At 37.1% G+C, this 23,613-nt stretch overlaps 2 protein-coding genes across 4 annotated transcripts in view; one reads left to right on the top strand and one right to left on the bottom strand.

Annotated features, from left to right (window-relative positions):
* Nucleotides 1-23,613, top strand: part of lrba (LPS responsive beige-like anchor protein) — a 235,502-nt gene that overhangs the window by 142,527 nt on the left and 69,362 nt on the right. For 2 of the 3 annotated variants that reach the window (XM_052547152.1, XM_052547151.1), the window contains exons 37-39: nucleotides 1,431-1,555; nucleotides 6,908-7,048; nucleotides 8,943-9,079. In XM_052547152.1, coding sequence (XP_052403112.1) covers nucleotides 1,431-1,555; nucleotides 6,908-7,048; nucleotides 8,943-9,079 — 403 coding nt within the window. The remainder of the gene's footprint in view (nucleotides 1-1,430; nucleotides 1,556-6,907; nucleotides 7,049-8,942; nucleotides 9,080-23,613) is intronic. The other variant, XM_052547153.1, reaches the window with a different exon arrangement.
* mab21l2 (mab-21-like 2) lies at nucleotides 10,667-12,318 on the bottom strand. The gene has a single exon (XM_052547154.1). It carries the CDS (start codon nucleotides 11,916-11,918, stop codon nucleotides 10,839-10,841), a length of 1,080 nt encoding a protein of 359 aa, XP_052403114.1. The 5' UTR covers nucleotides 11,919-12,318; the 3' UTR covers nucleotides 10,667-10,838.

The following is a 23,613-nucleotide window of genomic DNA, read 5'->3' as shown; positions in this document are numbered from 1 at the left end:
AAATTAAGCAAGCTTTTGGATATTACACTCATTTATGGTGCTGGAAATGTATTTTCCGTGCCCCTCAGGGGGCTAAACATAATGAATATTTCAAGAGATTATTTTAATTAAAGTCCTTTGAATCTAAATTGGGTAATATCTTATAATCGTTCGCCTGACTGTATCTTCATTAAAAGTGGAATTTTCCCACACGACTAGAGAAAACACAAAAACACAAGATAGAAAGAAAGAGAGAGAATGGGAGTGAGGAAGAACTTTAGTTTTCTTTACAGTGGTAAGAGGTGCAAATTGGAGGGAAAATGGCTAAAGGTGAAGGACACTGAGTCAAATGTGGTCCCTCTCCTCAGCATTCCTGCTGTAAGGTGTCCTGCTGGGCTTAGAAATGAGCCTGGAACCACAGCACTGGCTCATTCTGTGTGTGTGTGTGTGTGTGCTGGATTGCTGTGTCAGCAGGCTGATTCTCAGCGTGATGAATTTAGCTCTCATCTCACCTTCTTGAGGTGCTGCAAAAATCTAGGCCTCTCCTTCAGTGTTACTCCCAAGGACAAACATTTCTGGAGTTCTGTGCAAATGTGACTTCTAAAATTAGAACACACATGTATCATTTTAACAGTTTCATTTCACTGCTTTATGCTAGGTAGATAGATTGGCAATTATTTAGTTCATTTTATGTTTTTTAAATATATAATATATATTTTTAATATATTTATATAAGCATGTGTACTGTGTTTTTTTTTATATATATAATTGAAAATTATATTATTTAATATATATTTTTGTGAAATGTCTAGCTTGAAAAATTTCAACTTTCTTGACTCTTGGTTGGATGTGGTTATTATTATGATTGATTTGTTGTATTTTATTATTGGTGAAATCCATATTTTTTTTTAGTGTTCAGACACTTTTTAGTGCATCAATCTGATTCCATAATGTTAAACTATACACATTTATACAGAATTTATCTACTGAAATAATGTACAATGTTTGCAATCCAGCCTTTATTATATTGTGCAGTACTACATAGTGTTCATCCCAAAACAGGGAAAAATTGTTGATTTAATATTTAAAATGTTTATTATTTAATAAATTGCTTGACATTAATATGTTTCCTATGCAGTTAATATGTTTGAAAACTAAACCCTTTAAATAAATCTGGAAAAATACAACTACTTTCAAAGCCCAGGTAGATTTTATTATTAACAATAATTATCATAATTACCATAACTGTCTGATATTAGCCATTCTTTAGTTAGTGCACTTTGCACTGAAGAAGGTTGCAGCAAAACAAGGACAGTATTATTCAGCTCTGCCTGTGCCACTTCTCACTGCATTGGCTAATTGCTAACATATGTGCCCCTCTCTCTCTCTCTCTCTCTCTCTCTCTCACACACTCTCTCTCTCTCTCTCTCTCTCTCTCTTCCTTTCGGCAGCAGACCGCGGGAGTTCTGGCGCCTGGACTACTGGGAGGATGACCTGAGGAGACGCCGACGCTTCATCAGGAACCTGTTTGGGTCCACACACTCTGAGGCCACGCTCAAGGCTGCAGCAGAGCATGGTGGGTAATGCATAGTCACATAATATCATGCGCTTACACTCTTTCACACACAAAAACACAGCCCGGTCTGTAGAGCTATAATGCTTTAACCTATGATAACAGGTACACGGCTGTAAAAGTTAAAATCACTGTAAAATCTTTCTAGTGCAACAACACTCAGTAAAAAAAAACATTAAATTACATTTTCTCACTGTCCTGAAGCCTTTGTCTCTCTGATAATATTATGACAGTAATTTGCTGCTAATTTGTTTATTTACCACGTGCAGTTCCTCTCATTAGCTCGGATATTTAAGTACGGCTAATTGTTCTTAAATTGTCACTGTGTTCCTTCCTTCCCATGCATGTCAGCAGCTGGTATTAAAGGTTAGTGGAAGAGCTAATAGCAAAGTTCTTTGTGTTTGTATTAGATGTGTGTGCATCAGCGGTTGGGATGCTAGTTTAAAACTGTATTTTTCCATATTACAAATTACTCATGATTTAATGAAGTTATTTACTTTTCCAAATGAGTTTTATTGTTGGAGTTTATCCACACTACATGATACTAACAGAAAATAAACAATTTTAAAGCTATGTAAGGGCCAACATTCTAAAATGTTAGCTATATAGAAATAATTAAATTCAGAGCTGTATTTTTTAATTAAGTTAAATTAATTAAGTTAAATTTGGGTGAAAGCAATAAAGATATAACACATCGTTTTAGTGACTAAAAACAGCAATAAGCAGCAGCTTTTAACTAAATATTTTGAGGACTTTTATGTAGAGATTTTCACTTCATAGAAATTGTAGGTGCATTGGATGAAATTTTTTTATATAAACTAGATGACAAAATATATACGTACGGGCTTTGTATTTTGTCTATTTAGATTAAGTAGAAAAATATAATTGTGTAATTAAAGTCCCTTAATCTGGTTCAAAATGAACATAAATAAAGCACATGAATTTAAAACATATTATGTAGTGTTTTACATGCAAACATGTATAAAGTAGCTTGGGATAAGTTATAGCTTGTCACTGAAAAATCTATACTGTTTAAAAAACATGAAAAATCTAGTTAAGTAAGTGACCCCTCAGTGCTGTGTATATTCTTCTCAGTTCTGTTTTAGATCGTATCTACTAAAGAATCTCAATATGTTATCATAAGACACATACAACTACTTCGCTGCACGGAAAAACCATTAAAAAAAAAAAAAAGTTTTGTTTGTTATCATGCAACGTCAAAAAACGTACGTTTCGAAATACTCTAGAATATAAGAGTATAAACGTAAGCCAGTTTTATCATGAAAAGATACATGCATATGTAGATGTAATATTGTTGCAAACAGTTTCCTTTTGCATCTAATGGAGAGAAATGAATGCATACATTTTTAATTATTCACTTGTACAGTACAGTAATTAAAAAACGAGCCCTTTCAGTTGTTTCAATGACTTCATTTATATAAAATCAGCATAATTTACTACCTAATATTTTTTTCTCATTATGTTTTCTTTATAATGTCATCACGTTTGAAAAATGCTTCATGTATTCCATAATGAACTGCACATATTGATAAAAGTATGATTTATCCATTCTAGGCTGGTTTTTACCATGTTCTTGCAAGTAAACATGTGGTTATTAAACTCATCAGGAGCTTGTCTTGCCTTTTCCAGCCTCATTTAATGTCTTTATGATTGCGTCTGTGATCAACACATTCTCCTTATTTTTATATGTACAGCACGCTCACTTTAACCCATTCCTCCTACTCTTTTTGATTTGTTATGTTTGAATTGAGCTCTGCTCTATCACTTCATGCAGCGCAGTAATGCATACAGCATGTGAGAGTTAAAATGTTTTGCAGACACCTTTGTTTCTGACGAGCTTTTACAGTACTCACACTGAGAGATAGCAGGCTTTACAATCAGTGCCATTCAGCACTTGGACTTGAGCAGCTTAACCTATTGCACCCCTCAGAAACGGGGCCATTTCTGAGAAAAAATGTCTCCAATATGTCACTGCTTAGTCCCCCTCAGAATGACACAGGTCCTCAAGACAAACGACCAATGTGACAGAAGTCAATAAGAATGTGATCTAAAAGCAATAAGTGCTCCGAATCCCAGCATCCTCAGAGACTGATGTGCCGCCCTAATGGTCATAATATGCAGCTGAATGGAGGGCCCTGAGGGGACCCAGTGATTTCTCTCCATTTGCTCCGTCCTCCACTTTTTCTTTTCTGTATTCTTGCATTTTTCTTTTGCTAACTTCGGACTTGGTTAAGTTCAAGTGCTCCTTGAGGAACACTTTGGCTCACCTTTGAAATGGAACCTAAAAGTTTGAGGCCTTAAAACCCTTCATTTTACTCAAACGCTTCCCCAGTGACCATCCAGCGCAGGAAATAATCAATCCTTCCATCAAGTATTTATGTGCATATATTAATTGTCTTTAGCTTTATCTAAAAACCTATACAAACTATTATGTCTCAAGTGCATGTTTGATCAATAATTTAGTTTTTTAATTCAGTATATGATTCTTAACTCATAATAAGACGTAGTTATGAAAAGTGAATAAACAACAAAAAGCAGCTAATTGATGCTCATGATGACCCCCTCCTCCATAGAAAGCTGTGTCTTTACTGCTGACCCTAAATTTGTTGCGGAAGTGGAGTGAAAGACTTGGCCAAGATCTCAAATTTTTAAACAGAGCACAAGGGTCATATCTGGCTGTGATTATTCTCATGACATGTGGAAGAGAAAGTCATGATTGTGTGTGTGTGTGTGTGTATGTGTGTCATATTCAGCAATCCAGTAGTCAGATTTTGCACAATACTTGGAATTTAGATTTAGATACATATATAATGTACATTTTGATGAATGAGGCATATCATTTTCCCCCTCAAATAACAGTGATATACATTTAAAAGAAACTGCATTTCTTATTTGATGAATACAGACAGGCTTGTTTGCAAATTATTTTTTCATCACTCAAAATATATCATCGTATCAAAACCTCTCCTTTTCGGCATGCACAATTGCGATCATTCATCGCCAGCCAGGAAACAGTGGCCCGATTTACACCCCTAAGGCGGATGGCTGGTAGTTTGGTAAGATATGTATTTATGGCTGGAAAGCGCCATCTTTTCTAGGGATTGATTTGTCTAGATGCGGGCTACGGTGTTGGGCAACTCATAGCAGGGTAAATAACTGAAGACTAATGTCTCTGTTCCTGTGATCAATACGCACCTCCTGACTTCACTCCTGGCTGCACTTGCGTTAAAAACAAATTTGTTAATTCTGACAATTTAATTGCTTTGCCTCCGTAGTCGCATATAAATGAGCATTTGAACTTGCACGGAAAAAGGAAACAGAGCTTAAAAGTGTAACGCAACTGCATGTATTTACATTAGCATTTGCTGAATGAGGGGAATGAATGAGCTATTTAAGTAAAGCTGATGTATGAATGTAATCTTACGACATGGGTTTTTGACTCGTTTAGGTCACTGGTACAGTTGTTCCTCTCTACAGGTTTTATAAAAAAAAAAATTGTCTACTAGATATATGATGTTTGCTTGAATGGCATTATTTAAGTGGATTTGCAGAATACATTAATACACAAATATTTTTAAAGTAAATCTTTTTAAAAAAAACACGTGTCTTGCTGGACTTCTTTATCTTATTTCTGTTATATTAATTTACATGTTGTTGTTTTTTCTTATACTGTCTGACATATTCATGCTAATATTTGTTCTTCATTCTCTCTAAGTTTTCCTGTTTATGTTTCTCGTCAGAGTGAGTTGTTAAAAATGTGGCTTTACAACGGGCAGTTTTCTTGCAATTTAAGCTGTGATTTGAGAGAATATATATATTAGAGATGTGTCATTTATTGCAGTTTGGCATGTATTATATTACAAAACATTGGGAAGAAGTGACTCCAGATCAGTTAGCTTCAGACACAATAGTAAATAAATAGGAAAACATATTATGGTTGACTTCACAAAAGTAACTCCATATTTTTTTGTCACATCCTAGTGTCCACTCAGTCTGGCATGAGCACACAGGCATGTGGTATGTATTAGGAAGCTGGTAGTAATTTCACTGCTGCTAACTACAAATTCTCTGGGGAGAGTTAATTACAGGAAGACCGTTCTAAATATCAGTGCACCAGCATACTTTCCATGACAAGAGATTTCTTTGCTCTGCTTTCCTAATGGTTTAGGGCTCTATTTATAGAGTGGTCTCAGGGTTTTGCTTCAAGTGCAAATTCAAACCCCCTCAGGTGATGTATCTGGAGAGAGAGGGCAGAGGTCACATGGCTCCGGACCGGACTCTGAGTAGCTCAACTACAGACCGAAGCAGTCTGATGAGAGACTGCCCCGTCACCTCTCTCTGTTTACATAGATGAAAGATTGCCTTTGTTTCTACTGTAGACCCATTTTTGCCCCTCACCACTTGGGAATGCAGTGCTCTGTAAATGTTTACAGATTACCATTTTTCTTAAATAATCTATGCGGAACCTCAAGTCATGTACAGTTGAAATCAGACAGGGCCACTTCGGATTTTTGTCAGGGGTAAGCTTGGCATATGGAGCCGAATATATGTTTGTCTGTTTCAGTTTAATTGCGATTCAAAAGGTTTTAATGTTAACAAGTAGTTCTGTTATTAGATATTAGTATAAATATTAGTTTTTGGACTGTAAATCAATAAAAGAAAGTTCCATAAACAAGCATGTCTTTTGTAGATTAACTAATTGAATTAGAACGTCTATTATGGACACATGCACACTTTGGTCAGTTGATTATGTATGTTTTATTATTTCTGATTATCATGGAAACAACATGCCAAATGTAATTTTTGAAAGAAAAAGAACAGTGTAGTTGTGGGGAAAACTCAGCAATGTCTTTTCACAAAATTCGACACATTCAAATACTTAATTTACTCAACTAAACTAACAATCTAAATTAATTTCTCCACGGCAATTCTGTTTGCCATCGGTATGTAAATGAGCTGTTTAAATATTCAAACTATCAAAATAATGCCAATGAAATTTTATAGACGGATACAAAAATATAAAAAAGAAATAGATAGTTAAAAACCATAGCTAGTATGGTTTTGATGTGTTGTTTTCATGTCAACTCGAGGACATTTGGGACAAAAATTATATTAAAGTGGTATTTATTCATTGTTTAGAATTTTATTATAAAATATAAATTAACATTCCTCTATAATAGGCTATAATACTAACCAGCGCATTAATTTTTTTATATATTTTTTTATTTTTATTTTAAGTCAACTTACCCGAGTAGAAGTGAACTGACAGTCGTTTAAAGTTTTTGCGCGGTTACGCTTGGCTTGAAGGAACGTGATGTGTTTTGTTTTGTGCAGCTCCAGATGAGGACGTGCTGAAAGGCAAACAGTCCATCAGGGGTTCAGTGCTGGGGAAGCAGAACTCGGAGAGCGAGCTGCTCTTGGAGGACGATGACACTCTCTCATCCTTGGAGGAGAAAGATTTGGAGAACCTCACAGGTACAGAACAGCAGCCCATCGACGCGCCACGACAAACTAGAACGCTCTCATCATCAACGAAACACGCTGAATTTGCATGTTGTACAAAGCTCCATTTAAAATAAGCGCCGCTCTCTCCAGTGGACGCGCGCACTGCAGCTCCGCTGATGATGGCAGAGCTCTAGTTTGTTGCGTCGCGCTCTGGCGGTTTAGATGGCGTGTCACCCCCTTCTTCTCGGACGTTAATGAGAGGATCACACCATTGTCTGAAGCAGTCCTCTCTCATTAGCGGCCTGTGATCGGGTGAGATTTGAGCGAGGACTGAACAGCGCTCCAAGGCCCACATTCATGACAGAAGCCAGCAGTGAGCTACTGCTTGCTTTTAAACAACTAATAATTCAATTATTTTCGCCTTACATATTAAGTTTATGTAAGTAAGTTAATATATGAAACGTAATGCTTAAATTTCTTCCTTTCATTTCATAAGCTCAGTAGTATTCGAATCTGACGGACAAAAGCAGAAATTTTTTAATTTTGTTAGAACCTCTGAGTTTCTTCCGAAAAACCACGTTCATACTTAGATTTCATATTTTCAGTAATTAAGTAAAAATAAAAATGTCTAAAATGGGATTATTTTAACCTTTTAACAGTGTATATTTTAAAGCGGGGCTTTAAATGCACGAGGAGGACACTTCATTAAGCACAGTTATGTTTATATTAATGTTTATATTCAGTTATATTTTTCCTTATTGAAAGTCTACAGGTACATAATCTGTTTAAACCGATTTATTTTATTTTTTTTCTTGTAAAACTTTTATTATTTTTCATGAATGCGTTTTTAAGTTCTTTATATCATTTGGGCAGGCAAGTCTGTTCTACAGTAAAATGCAGTCTCTCTCAAAATAAGTGCGAATTATTGTGAAGATTCGCATCGTTGCAGATCATCCATTTAGCAAGCTGTTTGATTCAAGTGTAATTGAAACATGTTCCGGTTTAGCGGGGGGAAATATGTTATTTCTCAGCCGTATTACATGCTGATGAACTTATCTGATCATGCCATGCGTTTGTGAATTGAAGGGTGCTTGGGGAAATCAAACATGGGCTTGTGGTCGTACTGACTGCAGCGTCAGTTTGCAGGCGAATATCCGATGCTTTGCGCATGTAGAGAGACAGAAATTCCCCAGAGCGACCCTTCAGCATTGTCATGCTGGCATAAATTAAGATTGATGACAGATTAAACCCAAAGCCTGCGATCAGTGCGCGCTGATTGACAGCGGATTTCAGCGCTTTTTGACATCGAGGCTATACCGTTTCTATGACAGATGAAGCGCTTAAATATGCCATTGTGTTGAGATAATCCTATTTATGGATTAGTTTAACGAATTAGCTTTTTAAAAATGCGATCTATTTTAATTACATACTTCTTGAATTAATTGTTAAGTAATATGTAATGCTTTATTTGTTTACATTCAACAAATCTTTAGTTCCTTACAGTAATAAATACAAAGCTTGTAATATTATGACAGGCAATGGAGCATTACACAATTAACACTTGTAAGGTTTTTTACTGTTAAATTAAATAAAAAAAATTAAAAGAAATTGCATGCAATTAAATATCAAGCCTAAATAAATGCATATAGTGTTTTTTTTTATTGAGTGATCATTTGAAATGATACTTATTATCCTAAATGAATGTAGCTTTACTTTAGAGCCAACCCCCCCCCCCCCAAACTTATTAAAACTAAAGATGTTCTATTAGGAAGTCAATATGTGCCCTTGTTGAGTTTATGTGTTTAAGTAAACACTCTGTACTCCTTTGAAATGGTTTCTATGCCAAGGGCAGTAGAGGGTGGGGAAGGCGCGCACACACACACACACACACTTACTAACCGCTGTGCTCTTCTGTGATCGGTAGGGCCTGTTAACCTGAGCACCAGCGCACAGCTGGTTGCGCCCGCTGTGGTGGTAAAAGGCACACTGTCTATCACGGCCCTGGAGTTATACTTTGAGGTGGATGAAGAAGACCCGAGTTTTAAGAACATTGATCCCAAGGTAAGAGGGTTTCTCATCCAAAATGACTCCAATTGTCCCTAAGCTGTGCACACTAAAAATTAAGTGACTAGCCGTAGTATGACCAAGGTCCTTTAATGTGCTTTCACAATACTGGTATGTTTTTGTATATATATATAACTACCTTTCCACATACAGTTTGTCAGTAATGACTTTTTGTGGTCGTTACTGCATGGCCATATCATAAAGACAAAGACAGAAAAGGCTTTACTGATAGAAAAGCTGCTCTCTTTCCTCAAAGCATGTTGCATGTGTTTCAACTGTTCAGAACATATGTGGGTCAAGGCTATTAAAGTGTGACTTGCCATTATCACTGGCGTGTAGCTGAGTTGTGCCAACAAAACTCCTGACTATTAATGCAAATGGTTGAAGAAGATAACTTAATTTGTAACATTCTTCTGAATTCTTCGTTGACTAGAAGTGTTGTTTTGCCTTTGGAAGAACAAAGTATCAACTTTCAGTATTAACTATGAAATTATTTGTATGTGCTTGAAATATCTTGCTTTCAATACAGTTATTTTCCTAAAAGCTGGATTAATGATATTTAGCTGTTTTTCCTGAAGTAACAGGGTTGTGAAGTAAAATGGATTCTTTTGCCATAATAAAATAGCTACATTAGTATTAGATTATTTATTTATTTGTTTGTTGCAAAACATTGTCTAAGTATTCCCTTCAATACACTTTTTAATTCTAGTAGGCTGCTTTCATTTACAATAATTAATCAAATATTTTTTTTCTTTCTCTCTCTCTTTCTTTCTTTCTTTTTTTTAACGGGGGTTTCCGTTAAATTAACAGAATTCTGTACTCCATTATCTTATTATTATTCAGTCAAAAAAGTAGAAATGCAAAATGTCGTTATTTGAACATTGTATAAATTGATGTTTATATGATTTGGTTTTAATCTGTGGAATTAAGTAGACTACTGTTGGTGTATGTGAGAGATCGTCTGTCCTTTTTTTAAACATTTTATTTAGAAGTGTAAATGGCCTTGGTTGTTACACTAAAGTGCGCTGTATTATCGTTATTATAATAAAAAAACTTTTATTTTGTTGCTAGTCTATATAAAAATATTTGTATAATTTACTGCAACAGGCCTCACGTTTTCTACGTTTCGTTTTCTAAGAGTTGAACTGAATGAGCAGGCCACAAATACACACTGTCATAATATTACTTTTAGCTATGCTTTTTTTTAAGTAGCGAAAACAATCCCAAAACTATATGCTTAATTATTTATGCATCTATCTTATGTTATTGTAGTCCCATTAATGCCAGGATTTTTTAATTGAGTAAGGACGAATGCCAAGTTTAAATTTCATCGTGTCATGGTTTTATTACACGTTTCAATTTTTGATCACATCATGAAAAAAAGAAGAAGAAAAAAAAAGAACTTGGCACGCTACATTTTGTAATTTGCAGTTAAAGATCTTGTGCATATATTTAAATAAAATTTTCACTTTGTGAAAACAGTTCAAACAAACAACAAAATCATTACACTTAGTTTGAAATGTACCTTCATTTCTCTCTCTTGCAATGTCCCGTTTGAGCCTTGGCAAAAACAAATGCTTCGGGTTTTTTTTTTTTTTTTTTTTTTTTTTAGTTTTATTTTAAGTTTTATTTTAATCTTTTATTTTCTTGGTTTCATTACTCGGAGAGCACCTCGATCACATTCTCTCCACTTTCAGTGTTGTGATCTCGAACGTCCGTTAATATTCACCGACATAAAATGTCCTCCATTTGCATCTTACAGTTTATCCAGACTTTTAGCGTTGGTAAGGATTTCTCTGGCCAGTCTCCAGGTCTGTTTGGCCGCTGTCTCCAGGGCTGAGTGTGGTTTACCCTGAAACAGGTCTAGATTGGGTAAGAAGTAATGTGGGCACCGGCGGCACTGCAGACAGGAGATGAGCTGCAGCAGAATACCGTTCAGACGGTCGCCGAGGCACGACTCGTCCCAGTCAGTCTCCCGAGGGTGTTTCTCGCACTCGTACAGCAGCAGGGTCTTCATGTGGTAGTTATTGAGCGGCTGTCCCGGCAGCTCGAGGTGTCGATCGCGGAGAGTCTTTAGAATAGAGAGGCATTTCTTCCTGCAGCCCGACATCAGAAGCCTGTTTTCGGCCTCGCCGAACTGCAAGACCCAGGCGTCGCTTTCCGCCGAGCTCTGTTTTCCCGTTAACGAGTAGCACTCTTTGGAGAGCAGGTTAAAACCCTCCGCTTTCACCTCCGCCACCCGGTTCGGCCCGGGCCACGGGATGTGAGGCATGGGCCACTGAGCAGCACTTCTAGGCCAGATGCCCGTGCACTTGAAGGCCGGGGTGATTTGCACCACGTATCTCTCCCGAATGCGTAGTTTCACTTCGCTCGTGTCCGCCACCATCTTAACCACGTCCCGGTAGCTGCATTTATCCACGGCCTGTGCCACTAGCGTCTGGAAACGGGAGCGGATCTTTCGCGCCGACAGATAACCGGAGGCAGTGATGAACTCCACCCACAAGGACATGCTCCTCTTACGGCCGTCGCTGAGTTTGAGCACCGCGCAGCCCGGCAGAGAGCCGTCATCCACGAAGTTGAAGACTCCCATCTGGTTCAGGTAAAGCACGACCTCAAACTCGTTGGGTGCGATGACCTCCATGCCCTCATAGCGCGCGTCTATCTCGCTCAGGGAGCTGATGAAACGGGGCTCCTGGACCTCCACCTCCTTCAGCACGTCCGACACCACCTTACACACCTCTCGTATGGTCTTGGCGATGGCCGCTTTGCGCGCCTGGCATCTTTCGTTGTAGTATTTATTCAGCTGGTAAACCAGCTTTGCTTGCGTCGCAATCATATTGGGGCACAGATCCGGACCGTAGACCGGAGTTTCGCAGTACGCCGATGGATCCAATGCTTACCGGTGAAGCCAGAGGCACAACTCCCAGCAAAGTGAAAAAAAAAATGAAGAGATGAAGTTTGCGCCCACAGCGGATAGACGTCAAGTTTGGACCAGGAAACGGATGGATGCAACGCAGTGCGACTTTTTCCAACTCGACTTGAAAGGTTTAAAGGGTTTAAGTTGTTCTCCAAGCCCGTATCAGCTGCAGGATAAATCTCCGCGCGTCATGTCATCTCTCTCTTACTTGTGTTTGCGCGTGAAAACTGTGCGCCAGTGTGCAGTTGTCCAGACTCAGCCGTGAGTGTTGGAATTGTTTAGTTTATGAATGGTCCTCTAGCTGGAGTGGAAAGGGGACGGACGTATCGTTCTGGCCAATCAGCGGACTAGCTGTCAGTGCAGTTGGCCAATCGCAGCCTCGGTGCGCTGGAGAGACGCTCTCCTCCTGAACATCCAGCGCTCGAGCCGTGGCGCTTTCAGGTTAGGCTATACAGACGGCATTAAGAGCGCATATTTCAGCTAGAAGCTTTTACTTTCTTTAGCCTACATTACAACAGTTTGACATGTTGGGAGCTTGTTATTTCTCTGTATGCACATTTGGTCGTAAAGTAGGAAAGGGTGAAAATACTACTGAAAATAATACTGCATTTTGAATGCTTATTTGTTTTGTTGGGTTTTGTTTGCACATAATTAAGCTTCGGTCTTTAAGAACTGGTTGCTAATTTTTATTAAACGATATTTAGTTTTTGCCACTGTAAATATATTGACCGCGCACTGCTAGTGTTGCATTCGTCCTATGCTCAAAAATCTGGATACTGCTTAAGTGTGTGTGTGTGTGTGTGTGTGTGCTCTCATGGTCGCTTGCTAGTGGAGTTGTAGCTTCTGTAACATTGTGATAATGCCTAAAAAATACTGATGCAGATTAGTTGAAAGGGTTTCTAATTCTCTAGCCGGTTTATAATGGCAACACAATCAAGGGTCTTCTAAAGGACAACGCTTAAAGAGTTTTATTTGAAAATGATCGAATCGTCCATAGTCACAAAAATCAGGAGCATAATGAAACGTTTTACAAACTAATGTGTCATTCGGATTATTCAGTAATATTGCAATTAGACGACAGTTATGTGCAACCTGCACGTGTGTTCAGAATATATTCAGGATTTAACTTCTGCATGCACTTAATGTAAGGAAAATAATAGAACGTTTAAAAAAAAACAGAAAGGAAAAAAAAAGCGGAAAAAATAAAGTTGTGCTGTCATTTGGTTTCCCTCCTAGTTAAAGCTGGATTCGTACTTTCTCTTTCATATTTCTTAGAGAAACACGTATTTATTTATTTACTTCGTTCGTTTTTGTTTTAATGCACTTGTGCTCGCGCGTATTTTGCTCGATCCTTTATTTGCTTGACTTTAAAGATTTTAACGCATTTGCTTTCCGTTCGCTCTTTGCATTCATTGCTTTCATTAAAACAACTTTCTTAAATTGTTAAAAAAAAAATGTTTTTCCATTTTGTCCCATCGTTGCTCTGTCCTCACATGAGGTATGTGAATCTGAGCAGCATCCCTTCGGCAGCGCAGCGTGTTAAAATGAATAATTTCGAGAGGAGAGATTGTTTGGCGTGGTAATTGAAGTCTCTTATCAAGCCAGACTTCATGTTGTATGAGTTCAGCTCTCATCACAGTTGTCTTAACGACAGGCTCAGGAGAAAGTCTGCAGATATCTGCGTGGTGTAGGATGCGTTGCGCTAAATGAGGCCATTCAGAGTATTGATCCGTCGCGAGTGAGTGTGTTTTTACAGTGAGAAAAACGAATGTCAAGGGTTTGTGTTGTTAAGCCCATCTGAGAGCCCGCCGGGTGTTTTATTTTTCGCTTGAGTAAAACACAGTTTGCTAGAGGCACGCTGAGCCAATGCTCTCTCGGTAAAGAAACTTCACGGTCTTTTATTTAATTACACTAACATTATTTTGCTCCTAAACCAAGTGTAACATCACGAACTCACACGCCAGGGGATTATTTTTAATATTATACAGATATGTGATTGGAATGCATTTTACGTAATATTTCGTTTTCATTTAACTAAAAAAAAAAGAAAGAAAAAAAGACGTTTACATTTGAATAAAAGAACGTCCAACAGGTATTTGTATGGGATTCTTCAGCCATGTTATGGTTTAATTTTTTCATATGTGGCTTCTCTTCTGTAATGGTTAAGAAATGAGAATAGTTAAATAAGTTTAATGTAGAATGCTACGCTAAATGATTCATGTTTTGATATGATGTTGTGGATTATAACCAGCCTGAAAATCTTTCAAGAAATTGTGAACATATGCTCCTACATTTCAGCACTGAATATTCATAGTAAAATAATGAATCTAAGTTAATAAGCTTTTACCCATTCTTTTTCAGTATTTGGCAGATCACTGTGCTAATTGATCTGAATGACACTCCTGAACCGTTTACAGAAATGATTACAGCAGTAAAACATCATTGCAGTGTTTAGTTAGAATAATAATAGATATATATATTTTTTTTTATTATAAGTGATAAGATAAAAAAAAAAATGTTTGCAATATTTTGGTGCATCTAACCCTGTGTACAATCATTTTACACTAGTTAGTTGTTACAAGCTTTAATTAATTTCCAAGATTACAAGCATTAAGCAGATTAATCATTTAATCCGTTAATTACTGTTATTATTGGATTTACCAACATTTTTATCTTGTCTTTTAAAGAAGTGTTTACGTAAGTTAAAAGTATACAGTTTATTTCAAAGGTAGAAAGTATTTTGTTCTGTCCGGAGGAAAGAAGCAATTGCTATATTAAAATTCATTGTTCTGTGTTTGGCATGTGGAAGCAGTGAATTTATTTCCATATTCTGCAAAAATAGACGTGTTAGGAATATGTATGTATTTATTTATTTTTGCTTGTTTTGAGGGTAACATATTTGCTATTATGCAGAGCCAAGAAACAGTTGTTTGCTCAACTGTAAAAAAAAAAAAAAAAAAAAGGATAATTTCTCAAGGATTAGTGACTACAATGAACAATTTCAAATCTCAAAACAACTGACAAATTGAGCATATGTTGAAATTGATGCTTATGCATTAATGGAAATACACAGTATATTGAAAGTACAGTGACATCTGTCTTATTTAACTTTTCCGTTTTTATTTTACAAGAAGTTCTAGCATTTTCAATATGACATATTTACTTACAGTAAGATGATATTACATCCAATCACAAATTGAAAATTTGATGAAGCCTTATTATATAATTAGAAGTCTTAATTCTTAATTAAACAAATTATAGTTTATTAAATCACTAACCAAATCTTAACATAAACAGTTCCAGACTGATCCTTTTTATGAATGTATTTTAAAAAAAAAACATATTTTATTTTTTTTACTTTCTTTCCTTCCTTTGAATTGTTTTAAAGGTAAAAGGCAGGCTCTGAATCACTGACATCTCACAAAGTGCTAGAATTTCCTTGATTCTTTTAACATTAATGTGCCAAAGAGTGTTCTTGAACCTAATGATGCACTTAGCAGAACTGAATAGAAACGTTTAAATAAGCTCCAACAAATGCTTTTGGTCTCTTTTCTCCCCCTTTATCTCTTTTTTTGAAAACATTCCGTATTATCTGGAGACCAAAAGAGCTTTGGTCTTGAACGAGAAGATGAGAGAGGCACGGTAGTGTGGAGCCACTCCTCTTTGATCTGATGACTCCACTCTGATCCTCTCTGCAACACTGGACAGTGTCTGATAAGACTCTCTCTCTCTCTTTCTCATTCCTTGTGTCTTTACATCTTGAAGAGTCTAACGTGATTTCCAGGTCATCTGACCTAGTTAAAGAAAAAGAGCCAGATAGTGTTGGCTGATCAAAGAAAAAAGAAAAAACAGTGGTCCGGGAAACTTCAGGGACAAGCTCTTTCTCTCAAAGCACATATTTTAGTGCATATTTAAACAGGAAAAAATATAAAAAAATGTGGAGGTGGCATATTCTGTCCACATAAGAAGAAACGGTTCATTTCCATCACGCTTTGTCAGCTTTACTCAAATCATGGTACCCTATTTTTTTTTTAAAATGTATTTATTTATTGATTAGTAGATTCAAGTTCTCGTTTACATGTCTTATATATCTCTAGATATAATATCAAATCCTTGTTGAATAAAAACACGACTATTATGTCCCCCATGCTCGTTTAGGAGAAGTGGGAAAAAAAAGGAGAAAAAGTGTGCAGCAGTTTTTCTTCCATCTCAGCTGAAGTTAGCATGTTTTGCTCTTTCATGTCAATGATAAGAGGGGGAGAATGTCAGTTACAGATGCTTTTAGCCTGTAGTCTTTTTCTACCCCACAATGGAAACGTGAGAGGCAGCAGGCAAAAAAGGCACACCGTCTTACCCACGTTTCACACACACACACACACACAGACGGCCCCAGCTGCATTTGCCCCTAGGAGACGGCCCCAAACAAGTCAACCAGTGGTACTAATTGCTTGGCAGGCCTTTCCGCATCTGCCAGGGAGATCTGGTGAGGTCATGGAGCAGATGGGTGTCTGTCTCTGTGTCCCTCACATTCACAGGTTTTGGATTTTCCTGATCAGTCGCTTTACTACGTTGTACTCATGATTCTCTGCTGTTATTTGTCTTATATGTTGTGCAGTACGGGACACCCGCGAAGCTAAATTTACACGAAATTTTCATTTTTTCTAAATTATTTGGAAAAAGAGTTTATGTAGAGTTCTGCAGTGAAACAGTATAGGCTTTATTCAATGATAACTGTTTACTGCGCAACTTTATTATCACTTAACCCCATTTAGGTGCATCTTGGAGGTGGCAGTTATTTTGTATTTATAATTCATAATTATAATTCAGTTTTGTGTAAACGTCTTAATCATCAAATAATAAGTCAAAAGGAGAGATTGGGGCTCTAGTTATATCTGGGTCATTAATCAAGCTAGAAACAGGATGTCAAATGACGTGTATGGCAATATATTTAAAACAGTAGTGTTATATTGATTGATTGATAGATAGATAGATAGATAGATAGAGAGAGAGAGAGAGAGAGAGAGAGAGAGAGAGAGAGAGAGATAGAGAGATAGATTGCCAGGATGATTTGGGAAGCAGTTGGTTTGATATTTTGTTTTTTAGTACAATGTAATATGGAAAGCTTGCAATACACCTTATTTGATTAATAGTAAATTCCTTATTTTATATTGTTTACTCCTTGACTTTTATAAACATCTTACCAGTTTCGTCCACTGCTTTTCCATCCAGACAGTGTCTTCTGAAGGACAAGCACCGTTCACACCTAATTGGGTAGGAGGGAAGGTGGGAGGGATGTTACGCAGAGAAAGTATTGTTACGCTTGTCCTACAAACATCCTGGAGTGGCTCGACGCTCTGCACACACACTCAGACGGGGTCTCACACACTCTTCATTCGGTTGCTACAGACGACCTTCAACTGCAGCTGATCAGTGTCAGGTTGTCCAAAGATTTTATTGATTTTTCAGTTAAGCATAAGTAGTTTGTGCAGAGGTAAATGGCCATCTACAGCAGCTCTGTCACTATCAATGAGATGGAGGAGAGCAGCCGTGACTGTTGCTCATATCAGCATTTACACACTGTGTCCTGCACGAGTCGATAAATTGATGAGTCGTACAGTGTGTTGAATGAAGAAGGGATTACTCTCTCTATACCTTATACCCTTCTACAGAGGGGGGATCAAAAGTCTTGAGACCTCTTTGAAAATCTGGAATTCACTATCCAACTTAAACCTTGAAATAAAAACTGAAAACTGAAAGCAAAGCTGTTATGTGACATTAAAGGGGTCTTAAGAACTCCCTTTTTTATTATTTTGTACTGTTCTCTGAGGTCCAATTATTATTTTTACATCAAAAAACATCATGATTTAGAAGTAATAGAATATTTTCTGTCCTGTTTGAACCCCCCTCATCAGAATGCTCTGTTTGATTAGACGTGGCACATTTCCGCGGTCAAATGAAGTGTAAAAAAGGTGCGAGTTCTTATAGACGTGGTTTGTATTTTCATTAAAAATAAAGTTAATCCAATTTTTCCTTATGTAAGGGTCAGCAATGCAAATACTGTGTTTTTCCACAACTGGGAGCATCTTAATCATTTGATTTCTGGGTAGACCTGTGTTTGACCCTCTCTCGTTCCCTCGTTATTTCCAGTACATGCACGAAGTGGTGGGCGGTGCTAAACAAGCAGCAATGTAGAAGCAGGTGTTGATCATCTTCTGTGGAAGTGGTGTTTAGCCACACTATTACATAAAGTCATAAAGTTGCACATTCCACAAGCTGTAGTTTTGGCAGATTAGGTTCAATATGAGATGTTATAAGATTAAAGGTTTTTGCACACTGAGACTTTTTCAAATTTTCATATGAGTTTATTTGTATTCAAAATCCAGAGTCAGATGAGTATTCATTTCTCCTTTGCAAAAAATCTTTTACAAAACATCACTAAATGGAGTATTCAAGCAGTAAAGATTATTTTGTTGTCCTCTCGCTTCTTAAAAAAAGGAAAAAGAAAATGAAATGAAATGTTGGGTTCATCCAATCCTGAGATAGAGAGAGGACGGAGAGTTCCCCCTCAGGAGCAGTGGGATTATCCCGGGCGATTCAAAGTTTATTCCAGGATGTCAGTGGCTCAGTTTGATCTCAGATAGTAGAGCTATATTAAAAAGAAGACCCCCAATTTCTGTGAACTCAGTGTGCAAGGATCTGTATACAGTGCTTTGTGTTGTTAGATGAAGTGGATGAATTTAGATGAAGTGGATGAATTTGACAATCGCCATTCTGGATTTTGGCGTACGCTTTTACCAAGTTTTGAGTTTTGAAATTTACAGCATGTTTTATAGTTCAATGACTTCTTGTATGTCAAAAGATCAACAGAACTTTGATTTCTCAGTTCATGACCTCTTTAATTGTGTGAGAACTTATGGAACCCATGTCAACTTTCTAAATCTCATGTCAACGAGTATATTGTTTAAATTATTCCACTAATATAATTTGCAATGGGGAAAAATATTTACATTTGAAAAAATTAAGATGATGTTTTAGGACAATCTCTGGAAAATATTAAAGATTCTGCATTGCTTGAGATTATATCATTATGATGAAATCTACTGGCCTTATTCTCTTCTCTCCCACTTCAATTGTTTTTTTTAAAGACTGAGATCATATCTGAATGTGTTTCTAATTTGTGTCCACATTAAGTATACTGTCAACAACTTCAAGTTCTCATTATACCTTACACGTAATAGTTAATGGAAGATGTAATGAGTTGGAAAATGGCATGCATCAAATATAAAACTTGCTCAAAAAGAGAAAAAAAATGCCAAAGAATAAATGAGTAAATAAAATAAGTTAGATAAGTTAGGTAAACAATTAGAGAGATATATCAGATTATTTATCAGAGCCCTCCAAGTTTTTGAAATATTTTGAAATTTTTGTGGTATTTCCTCAGTGCCCAAGAATAAAATTGTACAAGCACTAACCCTAACTCACTGCAGATTAACGAAAAACCTTTTGAATCATACACTAAATAACAAAAAAATGTTAGTATTATTGTATCATGATCCAGATATTGCCAAGTCTCTAATAGTAAGCGAAACAGACCCCACAGCTTCATGTCCCTTTCTGTGGCACTGATACTTCCGAGCTTCACTGAGGTTACTCCTGAGATGAAGTCATCCGGTATGAAGCAGGTCACTGATCCTGTCTACCGAAGGCTGAGAGCAGGGAAGAAACAGATTTGTTACAGAAGCGCCTCAAAGTCAAGGAGAGCTGCCCTCATGCTTCCAACTTGCATCCTTCATTGAATTTATTGTCTGTTTCTATTGTGGCCTTCTTCCCCCAGTGGCGTTTTTATGATCTGGGATGGACATCATTCTAAAGAGTTGTTTCAGAGAGATGTATTGTGCTACTCTAGAGCTACTAGTGAAGGTCAGGATCAGTTTTACATTGATGTAATGACTGTGTCCTGCAGAAGATGTTTTGGTGTGTGTTTGGGTTTTGACTGTTTCATTTGAAGTTAAGATGTATTAATAGCCTCTGTGGCATGCATGTTGTCAATTTCCACAGAAAACTACTTTAATATTTCTTCCTTGGTTTGAAAAATGACTCGTCTTTGACCCATAAGCAATTTTTTTTTTTGTCTTTTAGAGCTTTATTAATCCCTTTACCGTGAATTTGCCTTAAGTGTATGGTAAAGGCATTCATAATATTACATAAGGTTTCAATTTGAAACAATTGCTCTTCTTTTGGACTTTCTATTCATCAAAGAATCCTGAAAAAAATTACTAATAAAAAATAGTTGTTTACAACATAGCAGTTATGTCAAATTGTAATACATATTCACAGTATTATTTTTTCAAAATAATTTAAATGTGGCCTGAGCATAAGAGACTTCCATCAAAAACATTAAAACATCTTACCAACCAGAGTCAGAGTTAAATTAATTTACCACATAAACTGCAGCATAACAAAATAGATTTGAGAACCTACTTATGACCAAAGATTCGACTCAGATCTGGTCTTGAACGTCTTAAGGCTAGACTTTGCACTTGACCAGAGACTTGAGTCTTGATACGGATACTTTGTCAGAGACTTGTATTCTTTAGCTATCAAGGCAGGTTCTCAAGTCTTGTGTTAAATCAGACTTGAAATATACAAATCTATGACTTTACCAAAAGCATAGACTTCTTTAGAGTACCAGCAGATTAACTGAGCACAAGTACCAGCAGATTGGGTACATCATATCTTAGGAGCCCATTATCAGTAGTCCCTTTTCGCCAGACAGAAGGTGGATTTCCTGCACCTGAGTCTAGCTGCTCCATCTTCCTCTGCCGACAGGGTGAAGGTTTGGGGCCTCCCAGTCCCCTGATTGATCTGCTCTCCATCATTTACTCAGCAGAGCAGTCACTGACACAACGTCACGGCATATGCTGCTAGCTAGATGGATGAGACTCTTCATGGATGCCAGAGTGAGTGTGTTTGTATGAGATTAGACGCACACCTTTGTCCTCTCCTACTGCTGAATTGTATTAATATATGATTAAATTATTCATTCATTTTTGTGTTTGTTTGTTACTCACCCCAACTTTGATATACCTGTCTATGTTTAAAATAAATCAATTTAATCAATAAATCAAAAAGAAAATAGTTTTTTTGTAGATCCAGAACTCTTGCCGCCTCCTCAGTCTTGGTTAATGACGCATCCAGTCTGGTTGAAATGGCATCTCCATGGGGACCCAATAAGGCCAGTCGCCCATGACAGATTCTTTTAGGTGACAGTTCGATTTAAGCGTCATCTGATCCACTTTACCAGCAGGGTAAATGAGTCTGTATTACAGTGCCCCACACCAATAAGATGGCACTTTAAAGATAAAGACAAAGGTCAAATAATCTTGGGTTGGCCTTTGCAGATCCATTTTACGGAATGCTCTGGACATTTCTATTTTTTTCTTTCACTTTCACTCCAAGACTGCACTTATACTTCAATTTGACCAAAATGGTGCTGGTGCAAATGTTTGGTTTCCACATTTAATGACAATGTTGCTAACATGGTGGTTCATGGTACTGTGTAATCATTCCAGAAATAATGCATGACATGTCACATTGTTTATGTTCCTTTTTTCACAATCTTCCCCCAGTTTTCCCAAGCTTTATTCGATTTCTTGTCTTGAGTTTTTTTTTGTATGTCAGATATGTGTCTGTTATTCGACATTTGTAGTTTGTCAGTTCTATCAATTAGGAAAAAAATATTGAGTTAATAGAGTTAATCAAAGATTTTAAAGTTGCTAATATCTGACTCGATATAAACTTAATTTCCTGTCAAAGTGCATTTAGAACTTTGTTGAATACAAAAAAAAAAAAAAAACATTTTTGAATATAGACTTGAAAGTGCATGATCCAAACCACTGAAAACATTTTGTAACATGATTTAGTAGTACGATTTTCATCGTAATGCAATGTCTGATTTTAAAATGGGTTTCAAAGGATGAATTTTGAGATTTTAAGTTTTCAAATGATATATAATTTCTGATGATTTCTAAAGTGTGAAAGAGAAAATGTCAGAACTCCTGATATGATGTAGGTTTTTGAGTTGCACTCTTGCCATAAATTAATCTAATACTTTTCCTACATAATAAATAAATAATAAAAAAGTAAGATATCTAGTTAGGAGTCTTAGACCTTTCCAACGATATATAGTTTTTCATGTTTAGATTAGGATTAAATGGTAATATAATGGAGTAAACGTAGGGCGTCCCACTGAGGGGCTGGGTGACAGTTAACAGGTTTTAAAGGTAAAACCGTACAAAAGATTAGAAATCAGGTGGAACTGAATGAATTGTCAAAATTGAAAATGTGTTAACTTTCTATTAAACAAAATGTTATGTAATCAGTCGGTTTTGGGGCCCAGAACTGTTGAAAATTGTCCAGCAACCCAGGAATCAGCACCAAAACCATTTTGCTGATGTGTAGCCTCCTTTTTAGGTATGGAACATGGTTGAAATGCATAAAAGTTAAGTATTTTTTTCAGAAGCTTTAGAAGTCTTCTCTGTAGAGGTCTCACAGCAACAAATCACATCCACAGAAATGAGCAACATATTTACAGATACTTAGCAAGCATCTATCCCAACATTAACCCCTGCCTGCACTTTTCCCCTGTAATGGGCTTCCCTGTTTACCTGCTTAAAGACACAGTCATAAAGAACATAATCCAGCTTCTGTCACCTTTCAATCCCTTAAATCCCCAGAGAATCCCTCCTTTTCAGGCCATGAAAAAACTAAAGTCCCCCCTTTAGGCACCCTAAAAGGGGGTTCACATATTTTACCCTCTACCCCACCTTCCTCTTCCAAATCCAATTAGGGCTGGGACAATAGAAGGATTAGGGGGACTTCACTTCTCTGCCATCTTGCCTTAAACACAGTGAGGAACGGCGTGACAACAGACTGGAGTGAAAGTGGTGGGCGATGCGACGGGATCTAAACCTGGCCTGGCTGTTTCTTCTCCGTATGAATGCTTTGGAGTTCGGAGAAGGACTGAACCACTGGGAAGGCTGTCGACATGATTTTCTCCATGCTTCTCATGGTGTTCAGGATGTTAGTTCACAACACTCTCCAAACTAGTGTTCACAAACGCAGCTTTTGCGGTGGACCTTCAGTCATATGGATTCTCACAAATATTCCCAATATGTTCCCTAACATGACTAATTGGAGTCTTTTAGCAACGCCCATCATCAACATCTCTATAACATAGCCATTTTCTCTCACTTGTTGCTTCGGTCTTCAATGCCAGATAGGTACTTGGAGCAAAACAGTCAGTTTGTGAATGTCTGCCAAATTTCACGCTCCTCTTCTTCTCACTTATGTCACCTTTATCCTGTCTTTCTTCCGTCCAGCTCCTCAGTGAGCCAGGCTGCCCTCTTTGCCCTGGGGTTAAAGCGCTTTAAATCTCTTGGATGGAGAAAGTCTTTGAATTGATGTCAATCAGAGAAGGAGGAGGGATTCAGTCCTTCTCCTCTTGAACATGTTTCTCCATTATTTCCTAAAAATATGCCATATCATCTAGCATATCTACCTTCCAAATACCTTTGTTTGTTGTTATTCAACCATTTTGCTTTAAAGCAGACGA

This window comes from Carassius gibelio, chromosome B1, assembly GCF_023724105.1.
Source record: "Carassius gibelio isolate Cgi1373 ecotype wild population from Czech Republic chromosome B1, carGib1.2-hapl.c, whole genome shotgun sequence".
NCBI classification, from domain to species: domain Eukaryota; kingdom Metazoa; phylum Chordata; class Actinopteri; order Cypriniformes; family Cyprinidae; genus Carassius; species Carassius gibelio.
This window is presented reverse-complemented; position numbering and strand designations above follow the sequence as displayed.

Bases quoted from the DNA above. Each gene is read 5' to 3' on its own strand.
- mab21l2 (XM_052547154.1), bottom strand. From the start codon at position 11,918: ATGATTGCGACGCAAGCAAAGCTGGTTTACCAGCTGAATAAATACTAC.